This window comes from Passer domesticus, unplaced genomic scaffold (genome assembly GCF_036417665.1).
Source record: "Passer domesticus isolate bPasDom1 unplaced genomic scaffold, bPasDom1.hap1 HAP1_SCAFFOLD_81, whole genome shotgun sequence".
Lineage (NCBI taxonomy): Eukaryota > Metazoa > Chordata > Aves > Passeriformes > Passeridae > Passer > Passer domesticus.
The window spans coordinates 228303-242219 of NW_026990178.1; the positions used below are offsets into that span (position 1 = coordinate 228303).

The 13917-nt window shown below is 55.2% G+C and overlaps 1 protein-coding gene across 15 annotated transcripts in view; it reads right to left on the reverse strand.

Annotated features, from left to right (window-relative positions):
• SCRIB (scribble planar cell polarity protein) overlaps window positions 1-13917 on the reverse strand; it is a 110598-nt gene that overhangs the window by 82046 nt on the left and 14635 nt on the right. For 14 of the 15 annotated variants that reach the window (XM_064407158.1, XM_064407148.1, XM_064407150.1 and 11 more), the window contains exons 2-7: window positions 9136-9253; window positions 8831-8909; window positions 7319-7408; window positions 6640-6696; window positions 3189-3252; window positions 1622-1696 (exon numbers count right to left, since the gene is read on the reverse strand). In XM_064407158.1, coding sequence (XP_064263228.1) covers window positions 1622-1696; window positions 3189-3252; window positions 6640-6696; window positions 7319-7408; window positions 8831-8909; window positions 9136-9253 — 483 coding nt within the window. The remainder of the gene's footprint in view (window positions 1-1621; window positions 1697-3188; window positions 3253-6639; window positions 6697-7318; window positions 7409-8830; window positions 8910-9135; window positions 9254-13917) is intronic. The other variant, XM_064407147.1, reaches the window with a different exon arrangement.

Consider the following 13917-nt stretch of genomic DNA (forward strand, 5'->3'; position numbering starts at 1 on the left):
GTGCCCATGGTTCAGGGAGTAGCAAGGCAGGGCAGGGCTGTGTGCCCATGGCTCAGGGAGTGGCAGGGCAGGGCTGTGTGCCCATGGCTCAGGGAGTGGCAGGGCAGGGCTGTGTGCCCATGGCTCAGGGAGTGGCAGGGCAGGGCTGTGTGCCCATGGCTCAGGGAGTGGCAGGGCAGGGCAGGGCTGTGTGCCCATGGCTCAGGGGGTGGCAAGACAGGGCTGTGTGCCCATGGCTCAGGGAGTAGCACAGCAGGGCAGGGCTGTGTGCCCATGGCTCAGGGAGCAGTGGGGCAGGGCAGGGCTGTGTGCCCATGGCTCAGGGAGTGGCAGGGCAGGGCAGGGCTGTGTGCCCATGGCTCAGGGGGTGGCAAGGCAGGGCTGTGTGCCCATGGCTCAGGGAGTAGCACAGCAGGGCAGGGGTGTGTGCCCATGGCTCAGGGAGTGGCAGGGCAGGGCAGGGGTGTGTGCCCATGGCTCAGGGAGTGGCAGGGCAGGGCAGGGCTGTGTGCCCAGGGCTCAGGGAGTGGCAGGGCAGGGCAGGGGGGTGTGCCCATGGCTCAGGGAGTAGCAAGGCAGGGCAGGGGTGTGTGCCCATGGTTCAGGGAGTAGCAAGGCAGGGCAGGGGTGTGTGCCCATGGCTCAGGGAGGGGCAGAGCAGGGCAGGGGAGGGCTGTGTGCCCGTGGCTCAGGGAGTGGCAGGGCAGGGGCTGTGTGCCCATGGCTCAGGGAGGGTCAGGGCAGGGCTGTGTGCCCATGGCTCAGGGAGCAGCAGGGCAGGGCTGTCAGGGGTGTGTGCCCATGGCTCAGGGAGGGTCAGGGCAGGGCTGTGTGCCCATGGCTCAGGGAGTGGTAGGGTAGGGCAGGGGTGTGTGCCCATGGCTCAGGGAGTGGCAGGGCAGGGTAGAGGGGGTGTGCCCATGGCTCAGGGCAGGGCAGGGGCTGTGTGCCCATGGCTCAGGGAGTGGCAGGGCAGGGGCTGTGTGCCCATGGCTCAGGGAGTGGCAGGGCAGGGGCTGTGTGCCCATGGCTCAGGGAGTGGCAGGGCAGGGCTGTGTGCCCATAGCTCAGGGAGTGGCAGGGCAGGGGTGTGTGCCCATGGCTCAGGGAGGGTCAGGGCAGGGCTGTGTGCCCATGGCTCAGGGAGTAGCACAGCAGGGCAGGGGTGTGTGCCCATGGCTCAGGGAGTAGCACAGCAGGGCAGGGCTGTGTGCCCATGGCTCAGGGAGTGGCACAGCAGGGCAGGGCTGTGTGCCCATGGCTCAGGGAGTGGCAGGGCAGGGGCTGTGTGTCCATGGCTCAGGGAGTGGTAGGGCAGGGCAGGGGCTGTGTGTCCATGGCTCAGGGAGCAGCAGGGCAGGGCTGTGTGCCCATGGCTCAGGGAGGGGCAGGGCAGGGCAGGGCTGTGTGCCCATGGCTCAGGGAGTGGCAGGGCAGGGCAGGGGTGTGTGCCCATGGCTCAGGGAGGGTCAGGGCAGGGCTGTGTGCCCATGGCTCAGGGAGGGTCAGGGCAGGGCTGTGTGCCCATGGCTCAGGGAGGGTCAGGGAGTGGCAGGGCAGTGTGCCCATGGCTCAGGGAGGGTCAGGGCAGGGCAGGGCAGTGTGGTGAGCAGACACTCACCGGCGGCAGGGCTGAGAGCTGGTTCCGGTCCAGCCACAGCTCGCGCAGGTTCGGGAGCGCGCCCAGAGTGTCCGGCTGCAGAGACAGGACAGTGAGGACATCAGCCAGGACATCAGCCCCTCCCAGGGACAGGGGGCTGCTCGAGGATGTGCAAATACACCGCTCTGCAAAGCCAGGCACTGCTCATCCCTGCCAGCACCGTCCAGGGGTCAATACAAGAGAGCAGCACTCTGGGAATGTCTGGGATGGCTGCAGGAGCTCCAGGGGCAAACACAGACTGCAACAGCAGGACTGTGTCAGCAGGCAAGGCAGAACTGAACTGCAGCACAGCTCTGATGCAGAGCAGCTGGGGCACAAGGGGGCTCGGGGGAGATCTTGCTTTCTGCAGCTCCCTGGCAGGAGGGTGCAGCCAGGTGGGGGTCAGGGAACAAGGGACAAAGGCCAACAGTCTCAAGTTGTGCCAGGGGAGGTTTAGGTTGGATATTGGGAAAATTCCTCCTGGAAAGGGCTGTCCAGCCCTTGCACAGGCTGCCCTGGGCAGAGGTGGAGTCCCCTGGGGTGACTTAACAGCTGTGTGGATGTGGCACTTGGGGACACGGGTCAGTGGTGGCCTTGGCAATGCTGGGAGAGTGGTTGAACTCAGTGGCCTCAGATGCTCTTTCCAATCTAAATGATTCCATGATTCCAGGGGCTTGGAAATTCTGACCTTAGAGAAGAAATGCATCTTCCTCCTCTCAGACATGAAAATAAACACTTGGGTACCACTGGCCAGCTGAAGATGACCCAGTGGCACCATCAGCTGTGACAGACACATGTTCACATCCCACAGCCCCCCAGGCAGTCAGGTTTGGAGTTTGCCCCACTGGAGCGTGGCTCAAGTGTCGCACACCTGTTCTCACAGGGGAGCTCAGCCTGTGCACAGCTAAGCTGCATGAACACCTCTGCCTCACAACTTGAACAGTTTCTGCTAAAACCCCTTCCAGAACACAAAGAGGAAGACCCAGCAATAGCTTAATCCACAGCTGCAAATTACAGAATATCACGGGGTGTCCCCAGATGCCCAGATAACCTGAACTCAGACTGTGCCCTTGCTCTCCACATGCTGAGCCCTCCATGGAGAGAGCCCCCACACTGGGCTACCCTCACTGCCATGGACAACAGGGAATGGCCCAGCACTCTGTGGGGCAGAAATCACATCAGAAAGCAGAAAGCTGGATGAGAAGAAAAACAGCTGGGGGCAGTGCAGGACAGAGAAGGGAAGCACCAGAGTCTTGCAGGAAAGGAAAGATCCTTGGCAGCCAGACAGGAAGAATTACCATCCCAGAGCCTGGAAAGGACAGGGCAGGGAGTGTGTGAGGCCAGCAGGACACAAGACACAAGGGCGGACACATGAAGAGAAAATTCATCTGGGAATGATGACTGGGCCATGCTGGGCAGACCAGAATCTCCCCAAATAACCTGAGGGTCTATCTCTTTACACTTCAGGTGGAAACCCACTTGCTTGCAGCGAGGTGCAGGATCTGCCCCTGCCAACCACCCAAACCCCTCCCCACCAGCCCTCACCTACCAGCACTTCCAGGTCATTGCCACCGAGATCCAACTGCTCTAACTTGACAAGGAAGGAGAGGGAGCTGCAAGGCACAGGGGACAGAGAGATAAAACAAGAAATAAAGAGCGGAAGGTTAGCATCTGGGACACACATTGCACAAATCACATGATCTCCAGTAACTCCTAAAGCAGGTGGGCCACTCCTGACCTTTCTCACGGCCCCTCTGAGCCCAGCACTTTGCAGAGCTGGTCCCTTCCCCAGGCCAGGCCGCTCACCCCAGGGAATGGGTCAGAGGCTCCAGCAGTCCCACTGGCACCAGTCTGCCTTCTGCCCCTCCCACCATAACACACCCCTGGATTAAAAGCACAGCAGGTGAGCAGCCACACCTTCCCACGGCTGCCTGCTCCATAGCAAGGACAGGGACCTGGGCACGGACTGACAGGCAACAGGAGGTGCTCAGCAGAGGACAGGACATGTGTGGGGGGCAAGGGGAGCACACAGCTGCAGGGACAGGGAGGAATGACAAATTCCACAGCCTCAGCTTCCCCAAACAGGAGGCTCATGCTACTGAAGGGGAAGGGAAGACAACAGTGGCCTGATGTCTTGGCTGAGGGGAGCGTGTACAGACAGAAGCTCACGATGAAGGCACTGCACAGGACCTGTCCACACCCACACCAGCTGAGCACCCCACACACCACACCTGGGGCTGGGCAAGCCCTGCAGTCCCACAAACCCATGGGGGGTTCTCATGGCATGGTCCAGGTGCTCATTTGTCTTCACACCTGAGTCTGACCCATCTGCTCCAGCTCCAGCTCCCCAGGGCACTGCTGCCCCTCACTGTGTGCAGGGTGGAGCTGCCAGCCCTGCCCACTCCCCCAGCTTCATTCTCTTCTTAAGGAGCTGTTCCAATAGAGAAACCCCCATATTTCTCTGGAAACAGGTCCACCTCTCAAGGCCACCCAAACCAAGCCTGCTGGGGCTGCAATAAAAGGGAGCTGTCTTGCCTGGGCCAGGCTGTAAAAACATCTGGGTTATCAGGAAAATTAATTTCCTGCTGCATGCAGCAGTGGATTTTGAGATAAACTCCAGCAAAGGTTTATCAACAGTTTTACCCACAGGATCCTGCTGCAAGCCTCCTTCAGCATGAATGTACACCAACTCTAACTCCTCTGGAGGTGATGCAGCCCTGACTGTCCCTTTGCACCTTCAGAGCTGGAATTCCCAAAACAGGAACAAGAGAGCTGGGCAATGCACATTGATGACATCTGGCAAAAGGTCTCAGTACAGATCACCCTCCACTATTCCAAAAGAACCCAGGAGAGCTGCCCTTCCCAAGTCTCTGGCTGCTTCCCAGCTGCATGGGAGAAATGAGGGGTGATCACAAGCTGAGCCATCCCAGAACTCAGTCAACACCAGAAGACCAATTACATGGAATTTTGGCAAACAAAGGTCACTGCAAGCTGGATCTCTCAAGAAGTTCTAAAACAAAATACCAAAGGGACCCTGATGTATTATGGTGCTCCAAACTCTCAGCACTGAAGCCCACCTATCTATCCAGTGGGAACAAAGCACCAGCCATTCCTTGCTTAAGCCATTCTCCTCTTTGGCAAGGTCACCTGATCTCATTTAGAGCTGTTCTTATGCACAATGTGCAGTCACAGAAAGTCCCAGGGCCTCAGGCAGAGAGCCCCACAGCATCACTGAAATGGGTTTGGCATGCACTGCCATCTTGTACTTGACTGATACCTCTGATCAGAACTACCTTGGCCTTCAAGATCCACGTTCTACTTTTGGAAATTATCCTAAAATAGAATCTGGGGAATTGGGGCTGAATTTGCATTACAGAACGAGTATCCAGCCTGGATTAACCCTCCAGTGAAAACCACCAAAATCTCATAGCACACTACCAGCATCCTGCTGGATGGCACCCAGCTCTACCAAAGGGCCACATGGGAGCACTGAGCAAGACACATCTCCCCAAAAACCCAAGGGCTGTGGTCACAGGCTGAATTCTCAAGACTCCAGAGACTTGGTGGTTCTGAGATGGCCAAAAGCTATTGGGACCATCTTCTCTGCAGTTTGGAAGCCCAGCCTTGGATGAAGCTGCTGCGCCTGTTTGCTGATGTGGTGTAAGCCAGCTGTGGTACCTGCCTGTGTGAGACCCAGGACAGGAACAGACACAAGAGCAACACCAGGACCCCAGCTCCTCCTGCTTGCCAGCTCTCAGCCCAGAATAAGTGTCCAAGGCCAAGCTGGACGAGGCTTGCAGCACCCTGCTCTAGTGGAAGGTGTCCCTGCCCAAGGCAATGGGCTGGAATGTGATGGGCCTTAAGGTCCCTTCCAACCCAAACCATCCTGGGGTTCCATGACAAGGAGCTCTAACCCACATTGTCCTCTGTGGTGATACTCCACATGGGACCACGTCAGCTGCCCCCTCCTGTCACCTTTGTGTGAATTCCCAAAACAGGAACCAGTGCTGCTGCTGTGCACAAGGAAGCTGCTGACTGGCAGCAGACAAGGCCATCTGTGACTCTGATCTGTGCTCCCACAGGCTGTAAACATGATGGGAAGTGCCAGCAGACAAACTGAGCTCCTGCCAGGAACTAAGAGAGCTCTGAGGACAGGTGACAACAACTGTAAACATCACACCTTCACTGAGGAGTTCACATGGCCCCAAAAGAACTGCTGTTCAAAAAGGAGTCAGCAGAATCCTTTCAGTGACATCCAAGGAAAGCTGGGGGAGTCATCAGTGGGATGCAGAATCAGGCAGGAAATGAGCTGACAGAGCTGCTGGAGGGCAGAAAACTCAACAAACTCTGATGGGCCTGAGAAAGACTAAAACAGCAGCTGGACAGTTCTCCACGTCCATCCACTTGAGAGCATTACCTCCACCATGTTCCCTGCCAGGAACTCATCCCTATCCCTGACTCCAAAATGTGGAACAACACTTACTTACCTCTTCTCCCTTGCTGGCTTATTTTTGTCTGCTGCAGGGGAGGCAGTTATCCCACCCAGAACAACCAGGAGGGATATCCAACAGAACAGATGTCAGAAGCAAAATGGACCCTTCAGCTGTATCCTGTTGCTCCTCAAATCCTGAAACCTCACAGTGCACAGAGCTCCTCCTACACCCCCATCCAGAGTTTTCTCCTTGTTTCCAAAAGAATCCACTGCCTGCTCCACCTCTTCAGGAAAAATGGGGTTCTCACTATTTCCAGCAGCTTTTTTTGGGAACCCTGTCTATTCTAAACCAATCCTTACACAGGCTGAGCACAGGCTCTGAACACTCTTTGCTGCTCTCCAGCCCTGGACCATCCTCGCCCCAATTTATGGAAATCCAGCAAGATGCAGCCTATCTGTGCCCAGCCTGAGCCCTCCCAAGCCAAGTGATGGTGCCTGCACTGGTCCCTGAGGAAGCAGCAAGAAGGACCAGGCAGGAGACTCCTACAGCCCCCAGACAGACACTCACGTGGGGAGAGTCTTTAGCAGGTTCTCACGCAGCTCCAAAGTCACCAGGTTTGCCAAACTGCAAGAGAAAAGGGAGCAAGAAAGCCAGGTTCACTGGACAGGGCTCAGGGATACAAGGGGCTGCTCATCTCCCTTCCCTTGGAACCACCCCTCGTGTCCTGTGCAATGCATGGATGTGCACACGTGGATGGAGATGGGGAACAGAAACATGATGTACATGGCTCTGGTGGACACCGGTGCTTGCTGCAGTCACAAGGAACAACACTGTGCCCACACTCAGGACGAGGAACACACTGCCACAACAGGACTGCCTGCCCAAAAAGGTCAAAGCCCTCACATGAGGAAAGCCAAACCCCATGGGAGAGGCACTGGCCAGCGGCACAGATCTGAATCAAATGTCGTCAGGCAGCCCACACCTGCTTGGAAAGGGGCAAATGGGCACTCAGAACACAGGGAAAGACTGGATTTCAGAGACCGGATCAATCCTTGCTGTGCCACAACCACAGCAGGAGAAGCAGCTGGGAGCAGGACAGGAACCTTAGCAGGAAGGTCTTTTAACAAACCAAGGCAAAGCTGCACCTGGCTTGTCCCTCCAGGCCCTGCCACTGTCCTGGTGCCAGCAGCAAGGTGTCCCCAGCCCAGCCCCTCCCCAGGGGGCTGCCACAACAGGCCATACTCACTTCCCAATGTCAGTGGGGAGGCTCTGCAGGGACACGTCGTTCAAGGCCAAGTGGCCCAGGCTCCGGAGCTGGGTGAAGCCCTCAGGCAGCCTGTGAGAACATGAACAGACCCCATTAATCCCGTGTGCAAAGCACAGAACCCCCCAAAACATTAAATCCACCAAAGCCAATCTCATCCCAACTGGCATCAACGTGTGGAAAGGACAAGAACAGGAACCATCACCAAGCCTGGCTGCTGATCCAGGACAAGTTCTGCTTCCCATACCACAAAACACACTTGCACCAGACTTTACCTGTCCAGGATGGCAAACTCAGCCCTGCAGCCCCTTGAGCACAAGTCCCAGACTAAACCATGCCATGGGAGCATTTAGACTTGAACAAAGGAGGACTCCCAAGCATTCCAAGTGCCCAAAACAAAGAACATCTCTGCAGATGACACTGCAGCATTCTCCAGGACCAAGCTCCATCACAACACACCCAAGGTGTGACAGAACAGGGAAAAGCCCTGGAAGGAAATTCCTGGAGGAAACTCCTCTGCTTCCACAGGCAGCTCATAGAGCCCCCTCAGCACCCACGCCCCCAACTCATCTGAACTGAGAGGAAAAAGCTCTGACAAGTAACACCTGCTGCAGAAGTGCTGGTCACTCCTGTGGTACAGGGATTGTCACCACCAGGGAAGCTTGTCCCACTCCAGCAGTGCCTGGGACCAGGAGAGGGAGCAGAGTCAAATGTGCCTCAAACCTGGGCAGCACCTGCCCTGAGCACAAAGGGACCTGGACACCTGGGGCCACACTGGCACCTGCAGGGACAACAGCAGGACAACAGTGCCTGGAAATGTGGCTCAGCAAGGCAGGGGAGCCACACGGAATCCCAGCTTTATGTATTAAAAGCTCCAGAGTACTGAAAGACAATCAGAGATTCCTGCTTGGGCACAGCTCTGGGCACTGAGGCAAGAGGGAAACAACCAAACATGGGGTACAAAGCTTGGCTGTCCTCAGTTCTGAATAACAGAGAGGTGGAAAAGGGGCTACGAGGAGGCAAAAAGGGCTGAGAGTGGGGCCAAAAAGGGGCTCTAGGGTGCAGAGCATGGCATGCAGGCTTTTTCTGCTCTGCAGCACAAGCCCTTATCCATTCTGATTTGTGACCAGTGCAAAGGGAGTGACAAACTCATTGCAAGGGGACAGAAATCCTCACTGTTTACACCAGCAGAACAGCAGTTTATCACCCACAGCCCCAGGCCCCGAGGATGGAGCTCACCCCAGCTCCTCCAGCACCAAGTGTCCACTGCCAGAACACTACCAGTGCCAGGAGAGTGCCAGGAACACTTGCAGTGCCAGGAACCTCTCCAGTGCCAGGAGAGCAGACCCTGCAGCTTTGGAAGAGGCAGGGTAACCCCAGGCCTTGGCCTCACAGGGAGACAAGTACAAGATGACGACCAGAGAAAGCCAGGCACAATGTGCAATTTCAGTTCTCCTTCTCAGCTGGACCAATGGGCTGCATGCGCCTTCCTACCTGGAGAGAGGATTCCCACTGAAGTCTGCGATTTCCAGGGATTTGCAGAATTTGATGCTTTCAGGAATTTCTGGAATGTCTGGAAAAAAACAGGTGAAAGATCAAAAGAGGCTTCCGAAAATGGGACAGCAGGTAGTGGTGGCAGCCTGAGACATGGCAACACAAGCCCATGTCAGAGCTGAGGAGCGCTGAGGTGAGGAAAGGCACAGCTTCCCCCAGCACCAGGGAGAGGCACAGCTTCCCCCAGCACCAGGACAGGGGAGCACTGTGGCTTTGGGCACTGCCCCTGCCCACCATGGTCTCACCATTGCGGGAGATGTCCAGCTCCACCAGCTGCATGAAGTTGGCCACCTCGGGGGGAAGCCTCTGGATCTCATTGTCGCTCAGGCCCAGCTTGCGCAGGTTCAGGAGCCTGAAGAAAGGCTGAGACAGAAGTGACACAGCAGGGTCAGCAGCAGCTCTGGGGAACACCCACCTCATCTCAGGAGAAGCCTGACACCCCTGCCTGCTCCCACCACCCCATCCCAGCCAGGGGCAGTCACTGCATGGATCAGAATTCCCTGGGATCCTGCCTGCTCCCACCACCCCATCCCAGCCAGGGGCAGTCACCAAATGGATCAGAATCCCCTGGGATCCTGCCTGCTCCCACCACCCCATCCCATCCCAGCAGTCACTGCATGGATCAGAATCCCCTGGGATCCTGCCTGCTCCCACCACCCCATCCAGCTAGGGGCAATCACCAAATGGAGCAGAATCCCCTGGGATCCTGCCTGCTCCCACCACCCCATCCCAGCCAGGGGCAGTCACTGCATGGATCAGAATCCCCTGGGATCCTGCCTGCTCCCACCACCCCATCCCAGCAGTCACCAAATGGAGCAGAATCCCCTGGGATCCTGCCTGCTCCCACCATCCCATCCCAGCAGTCACCAAATGGATCAGAATCCCCTGGGATCCTGCCTGCTCCCACCACCCCATCCCAGCCAGGGGCAGTCACCAAATGGATCAGAATCCCCTGGGATCCTGCCTGCTCCCACCACCCCATCCCAGCCAGGGGCAGTCACCAAGTGGATCAGAATCCCCATGAAGGACTACGAGGGATAAGGGTACAAGAAAAAAGGCATGAATGAGTTTAGGTTGATCATTAATTTAGCATCTGGTACCCCACTGCTCCCCTCCCTCCTGCACAGGATACAGAGCAGACATTCCCTGTTTCCTACAACAACAGTTCCCCTCAGGCTCTGAAGCCCAGCACCACCAGGGAGGTCACCTAGAGCAGCTTGCAGCAGACACCTGAGTTTGTGAGGCAGGTCCAGAAGGGGCCAACAAAGGAGAAACCCAAGGAGACCACCATCCCAAAGAGCTGTCCCTGCTGCTGCACACACCTGCTGTGCAGCACGTTTGCTCAGGACATCAGTGGCAGGTCCCCACACCATCAGGTGCCCCTTGTGCCAGGTGGAAGAGGCACAGGTGAGCTGTCAGCACGGCCCCAGGTCACACTGAACTGGACAAGGCACGAAAACTCCTTTCTAGAAACACCACAGCCATAGGAATGGTGGCTGGCAGGGCCCTCACAACATCTGACTTTTTCACACACCCCTCGGAGCTCCCAGAAGTCCATCAGCTGCAAATGGCAAATTCCAGGATCCACCAACCACTCCTCCAAGCCACCAGCAGCCCCAGCGAGTTCAGTAAACACAATGTACTGTAATTATCAACTGACCACATACTGCAGCTGATTCTAACCACTGCCAGAGGTCAGCTCCTGGACAGGATGGGAACCAGGGCTGGGGTGTTTGCTGCATTTCCTGGATTGTTTCAGATGCTGGGAATAACAAACAACAATGTGGGGCCACTGCAGAAAACGCTCAGCAGGGACTGAGAACGAACTCAGGTCTGTGCAGTGACATGCACAGGCCATGTCTAAATTACATCACCCCGTGTTTGTCCTCAGCAGAGGCAGGGAGGGGTCACAGCAGCACAGGAGAGGCAACCCTGGGGTCATCCAGAGGTCCCACAGCACGGCCAGAGTCAGGGCTCCTCCTGCAGCCCACACTGAGAGGGACCAAACCAGAGCAGGCTCTGAACCTCCCTCCTCACGTGCCTTTCCAGGTGCCCACCTGCACAAGAGCTGCTGGGCAGGCGTCCCCAGGAGCTCCTGGTGCCTTTCCAGGTGCCTTTCCAGGTGCCCACCTGCACCACAGCCACTGGGAAGGCCTCCCCAGGAGCTCCTGGTGCCTTTCCAGGTGCCCACCTGCACCACAGCCACTGGGAAGGCCTCCCCAGGAGCTCCTGGTGCCTTTCCAGGTGCCCACCTGCACAAGAGCTGCTGGGCAGACCTCTCCAGGAGCTCCTGGTGCCTTTCCAGGTGCCTTTCCAGGTGCCCACCTGCACAAGAGCTGCTGGGCAGACCTCTCCAGGAGCTCCTGGTGCCTTTCCAGGTGCCTTTCCAGGTGCCCATCTGCACAAGAGCTGCTGGGCAGACCTCCCCAGGAGCTCCTGGTGCCTTTCCAGGTGCTTTTCCAGGTGCCCACCTGCACAAGAGCTGCTGGGCAGGCCTCCCCAGGAGCTCCTGGTGCCTTTCCAGGTGCTTTTCCAGGTGCCCACCTGCACAAGAGCTGCTGGGCAGACCTCTCCAGGAATTCCTGCAGGATACATTCAGCTGTGGGGCACCCTCAGGACCCCCCAACACCACAAAAAAAGAGAGCACAGAGCAGACAAGGGCGGAGCAAAGGTGACCCTGAGAAGATGCACAGGGCACAGGCGAGCTGCTCCCCCTCCTGCAGGGACAGCCACGAGCTCTGCTGGTGTCACTGGAGCAGTCCCTGTGCAGACCCAAGGCTCTGCAGCTCCCAGGTGCCAGGCAGGACACACTGCTGGGCACAGGAGTGTGTCAGAGGGGCACAAACCCCAGCACAGCCCCTGGGGCTGTCCTGCTCCCACTCTGCACAGGGATGAACAGCACTGATGGGGAGTTCACACCTCTGACATCCTAAAGAACCATAACAATTGTGTAATGAGTAAATAAATTTAAAAAATAACCCCTCTCACCAGCTCATCGCTGGCCCTGTTTAACTCTGTTTATCTGATGCAGACCAGCTCAGTGAAAAGGAAGTGGGTGAAAGTCTAAATGACAACAAAGGTCCAGCAGAGCAGGAGTTTAGAGACTTAATTTGCTATTGTTTCCTAGAGCCTTCTCCTAATTTTAGAACGCAAGGAAATTCCAGACAAGACATGGTGCTGACCTGCCAGAGTTTGCACACTGGAAAACAACCACAGGGGCTGAGCACCCTCAGCCCAGGCTGCAGCACTGCTGCCCAGGGCACAGGTGGCCTCAGAACACGTGTCCACACTTTTAAAGGACGTTGGGTTTATTAAATAAATAAACCCAGGCTGTGTGCGGTGCAGCAGCTCCCAGCTCCTTCTCTTTTCTTAGAAAGAAAATGAAAAGGTTTCCACACCCCATGGCACTGCCAGAGCTGGGCACAGCCCACGTGCAGAGCTGCAGGAGCTGCATCCCACCTGGCAGAATCACTTACACTGACCTGAATAAAACATTTATGTGACAAAAAGTAAAACCAGCCAACATCCATCAATGGCAGGCAGAAAAAACAAATGTGAGAATTAGTGTTTTCATGCCTGAATGCAGGTTTTATATTTACATTTACATTTATATTTATATTTATATTTATATTTATATTTATATTTATATTTATATTTATATTTATGAAAGATGGCAAGAGGATGTGACCAAGAGCTGCGAACGCTGCCTCTGACATGAATTTCCATGTCATTTCCAGGTCAGTATTCTGGGAGCTGAAGACTTCAGCTCAGCCCAACAACCCAAAGCAAGGCTGCACAGGAGATTCACTTGTGACACTTGAAAATGAGAACAAATTGATGTAAAAATTCTTACTAGAACTAAGAGTGAAACCTTGATTACACGTCTCTGGAGACTGGCAATTATCCCTTTTGTTAATTAAAGTCTACCCCAATTCCCAGAGCTGACAAAGCAAACCCCTGGATTTGGCACCACACTTAACATCTCCAATAAAGGGAAACTCCCCCAACTTCAACGTTTTCTGATTTATAAAATAGAACACCATCAAATCTGCCCAACCCAGATCCTTCAATATCCAAACTGGACTCAGAGTACATTAAAAATAGAAGTTTGAAGAAGAAAAGGTAAGCCCAATGTCTCCCTGTTTCCTGGCAGCCCAGAAGCCCACAGCCCACAAGGACCAGCAAAGAAATATTCCAGCACACAGGAATCCAGAATCAGCACAGGAAGATTCCAGCACACGGGAATCCAGCAGCTCAGAGTGTGATGGAAGCTTTCACTAACAAAAAAAAGCTAAATATTAGGGGGTACCAACATAACAGCAGCTGGGTGTAACTGGGGGAAAAGCCTTTGCAAAGCAGGGTGCATTACAAAGATAGTCTCTGTTGAAGCACGGGAGTATTCACAGGGTAGATAAGGCAGAAAACAGCTACAAAACTGTCCTACAATTCAAATTCAGGGACATAAACCCTTACAATGCCCAGAGCAGAGCAGCCACAGTGCAACCAACTGGAAATATATTAAATAGTCATTAATTAGGGACAGGTATAAAGAGTTTGTAAAGAACCATATGCCAAAAGGTAAGAAATGCTCCACAAAATGACAACATTGCAAAAAAAGGCAGAAAACTGTGAGATTCAGGCTCCTCAGCAGGTTTTCAGGTGTAACATCCTCCCTCAGCAGCCTCTTGAGAGCCAAATGCATGCAAACACATTCAAGGGTTTTCACTAAGTTCTGAAACTAAATTCAGGTACTTAAAAATTTAGAAGTCAAAAAAAGCAACCTAGACCCATGGATTTTTCAGTCTAAAGGGACAGATATAATCTGATACAATACCCTTCCAATCCTTCGTATATCACAGACTGTCTTGGTTTGACCAAGCAGCATTTGGGGGGTCCCTCATGGGCCAAACCCTGCCCAGTGACACCCCAACATCACTACACATCCACCAGTCACACAGCTCCCCTCTACAGACCTGCCTCTTCCTCTTTGCATCCTGTTCTTGTCACAGGCTGGCTTTTTTGCCCCT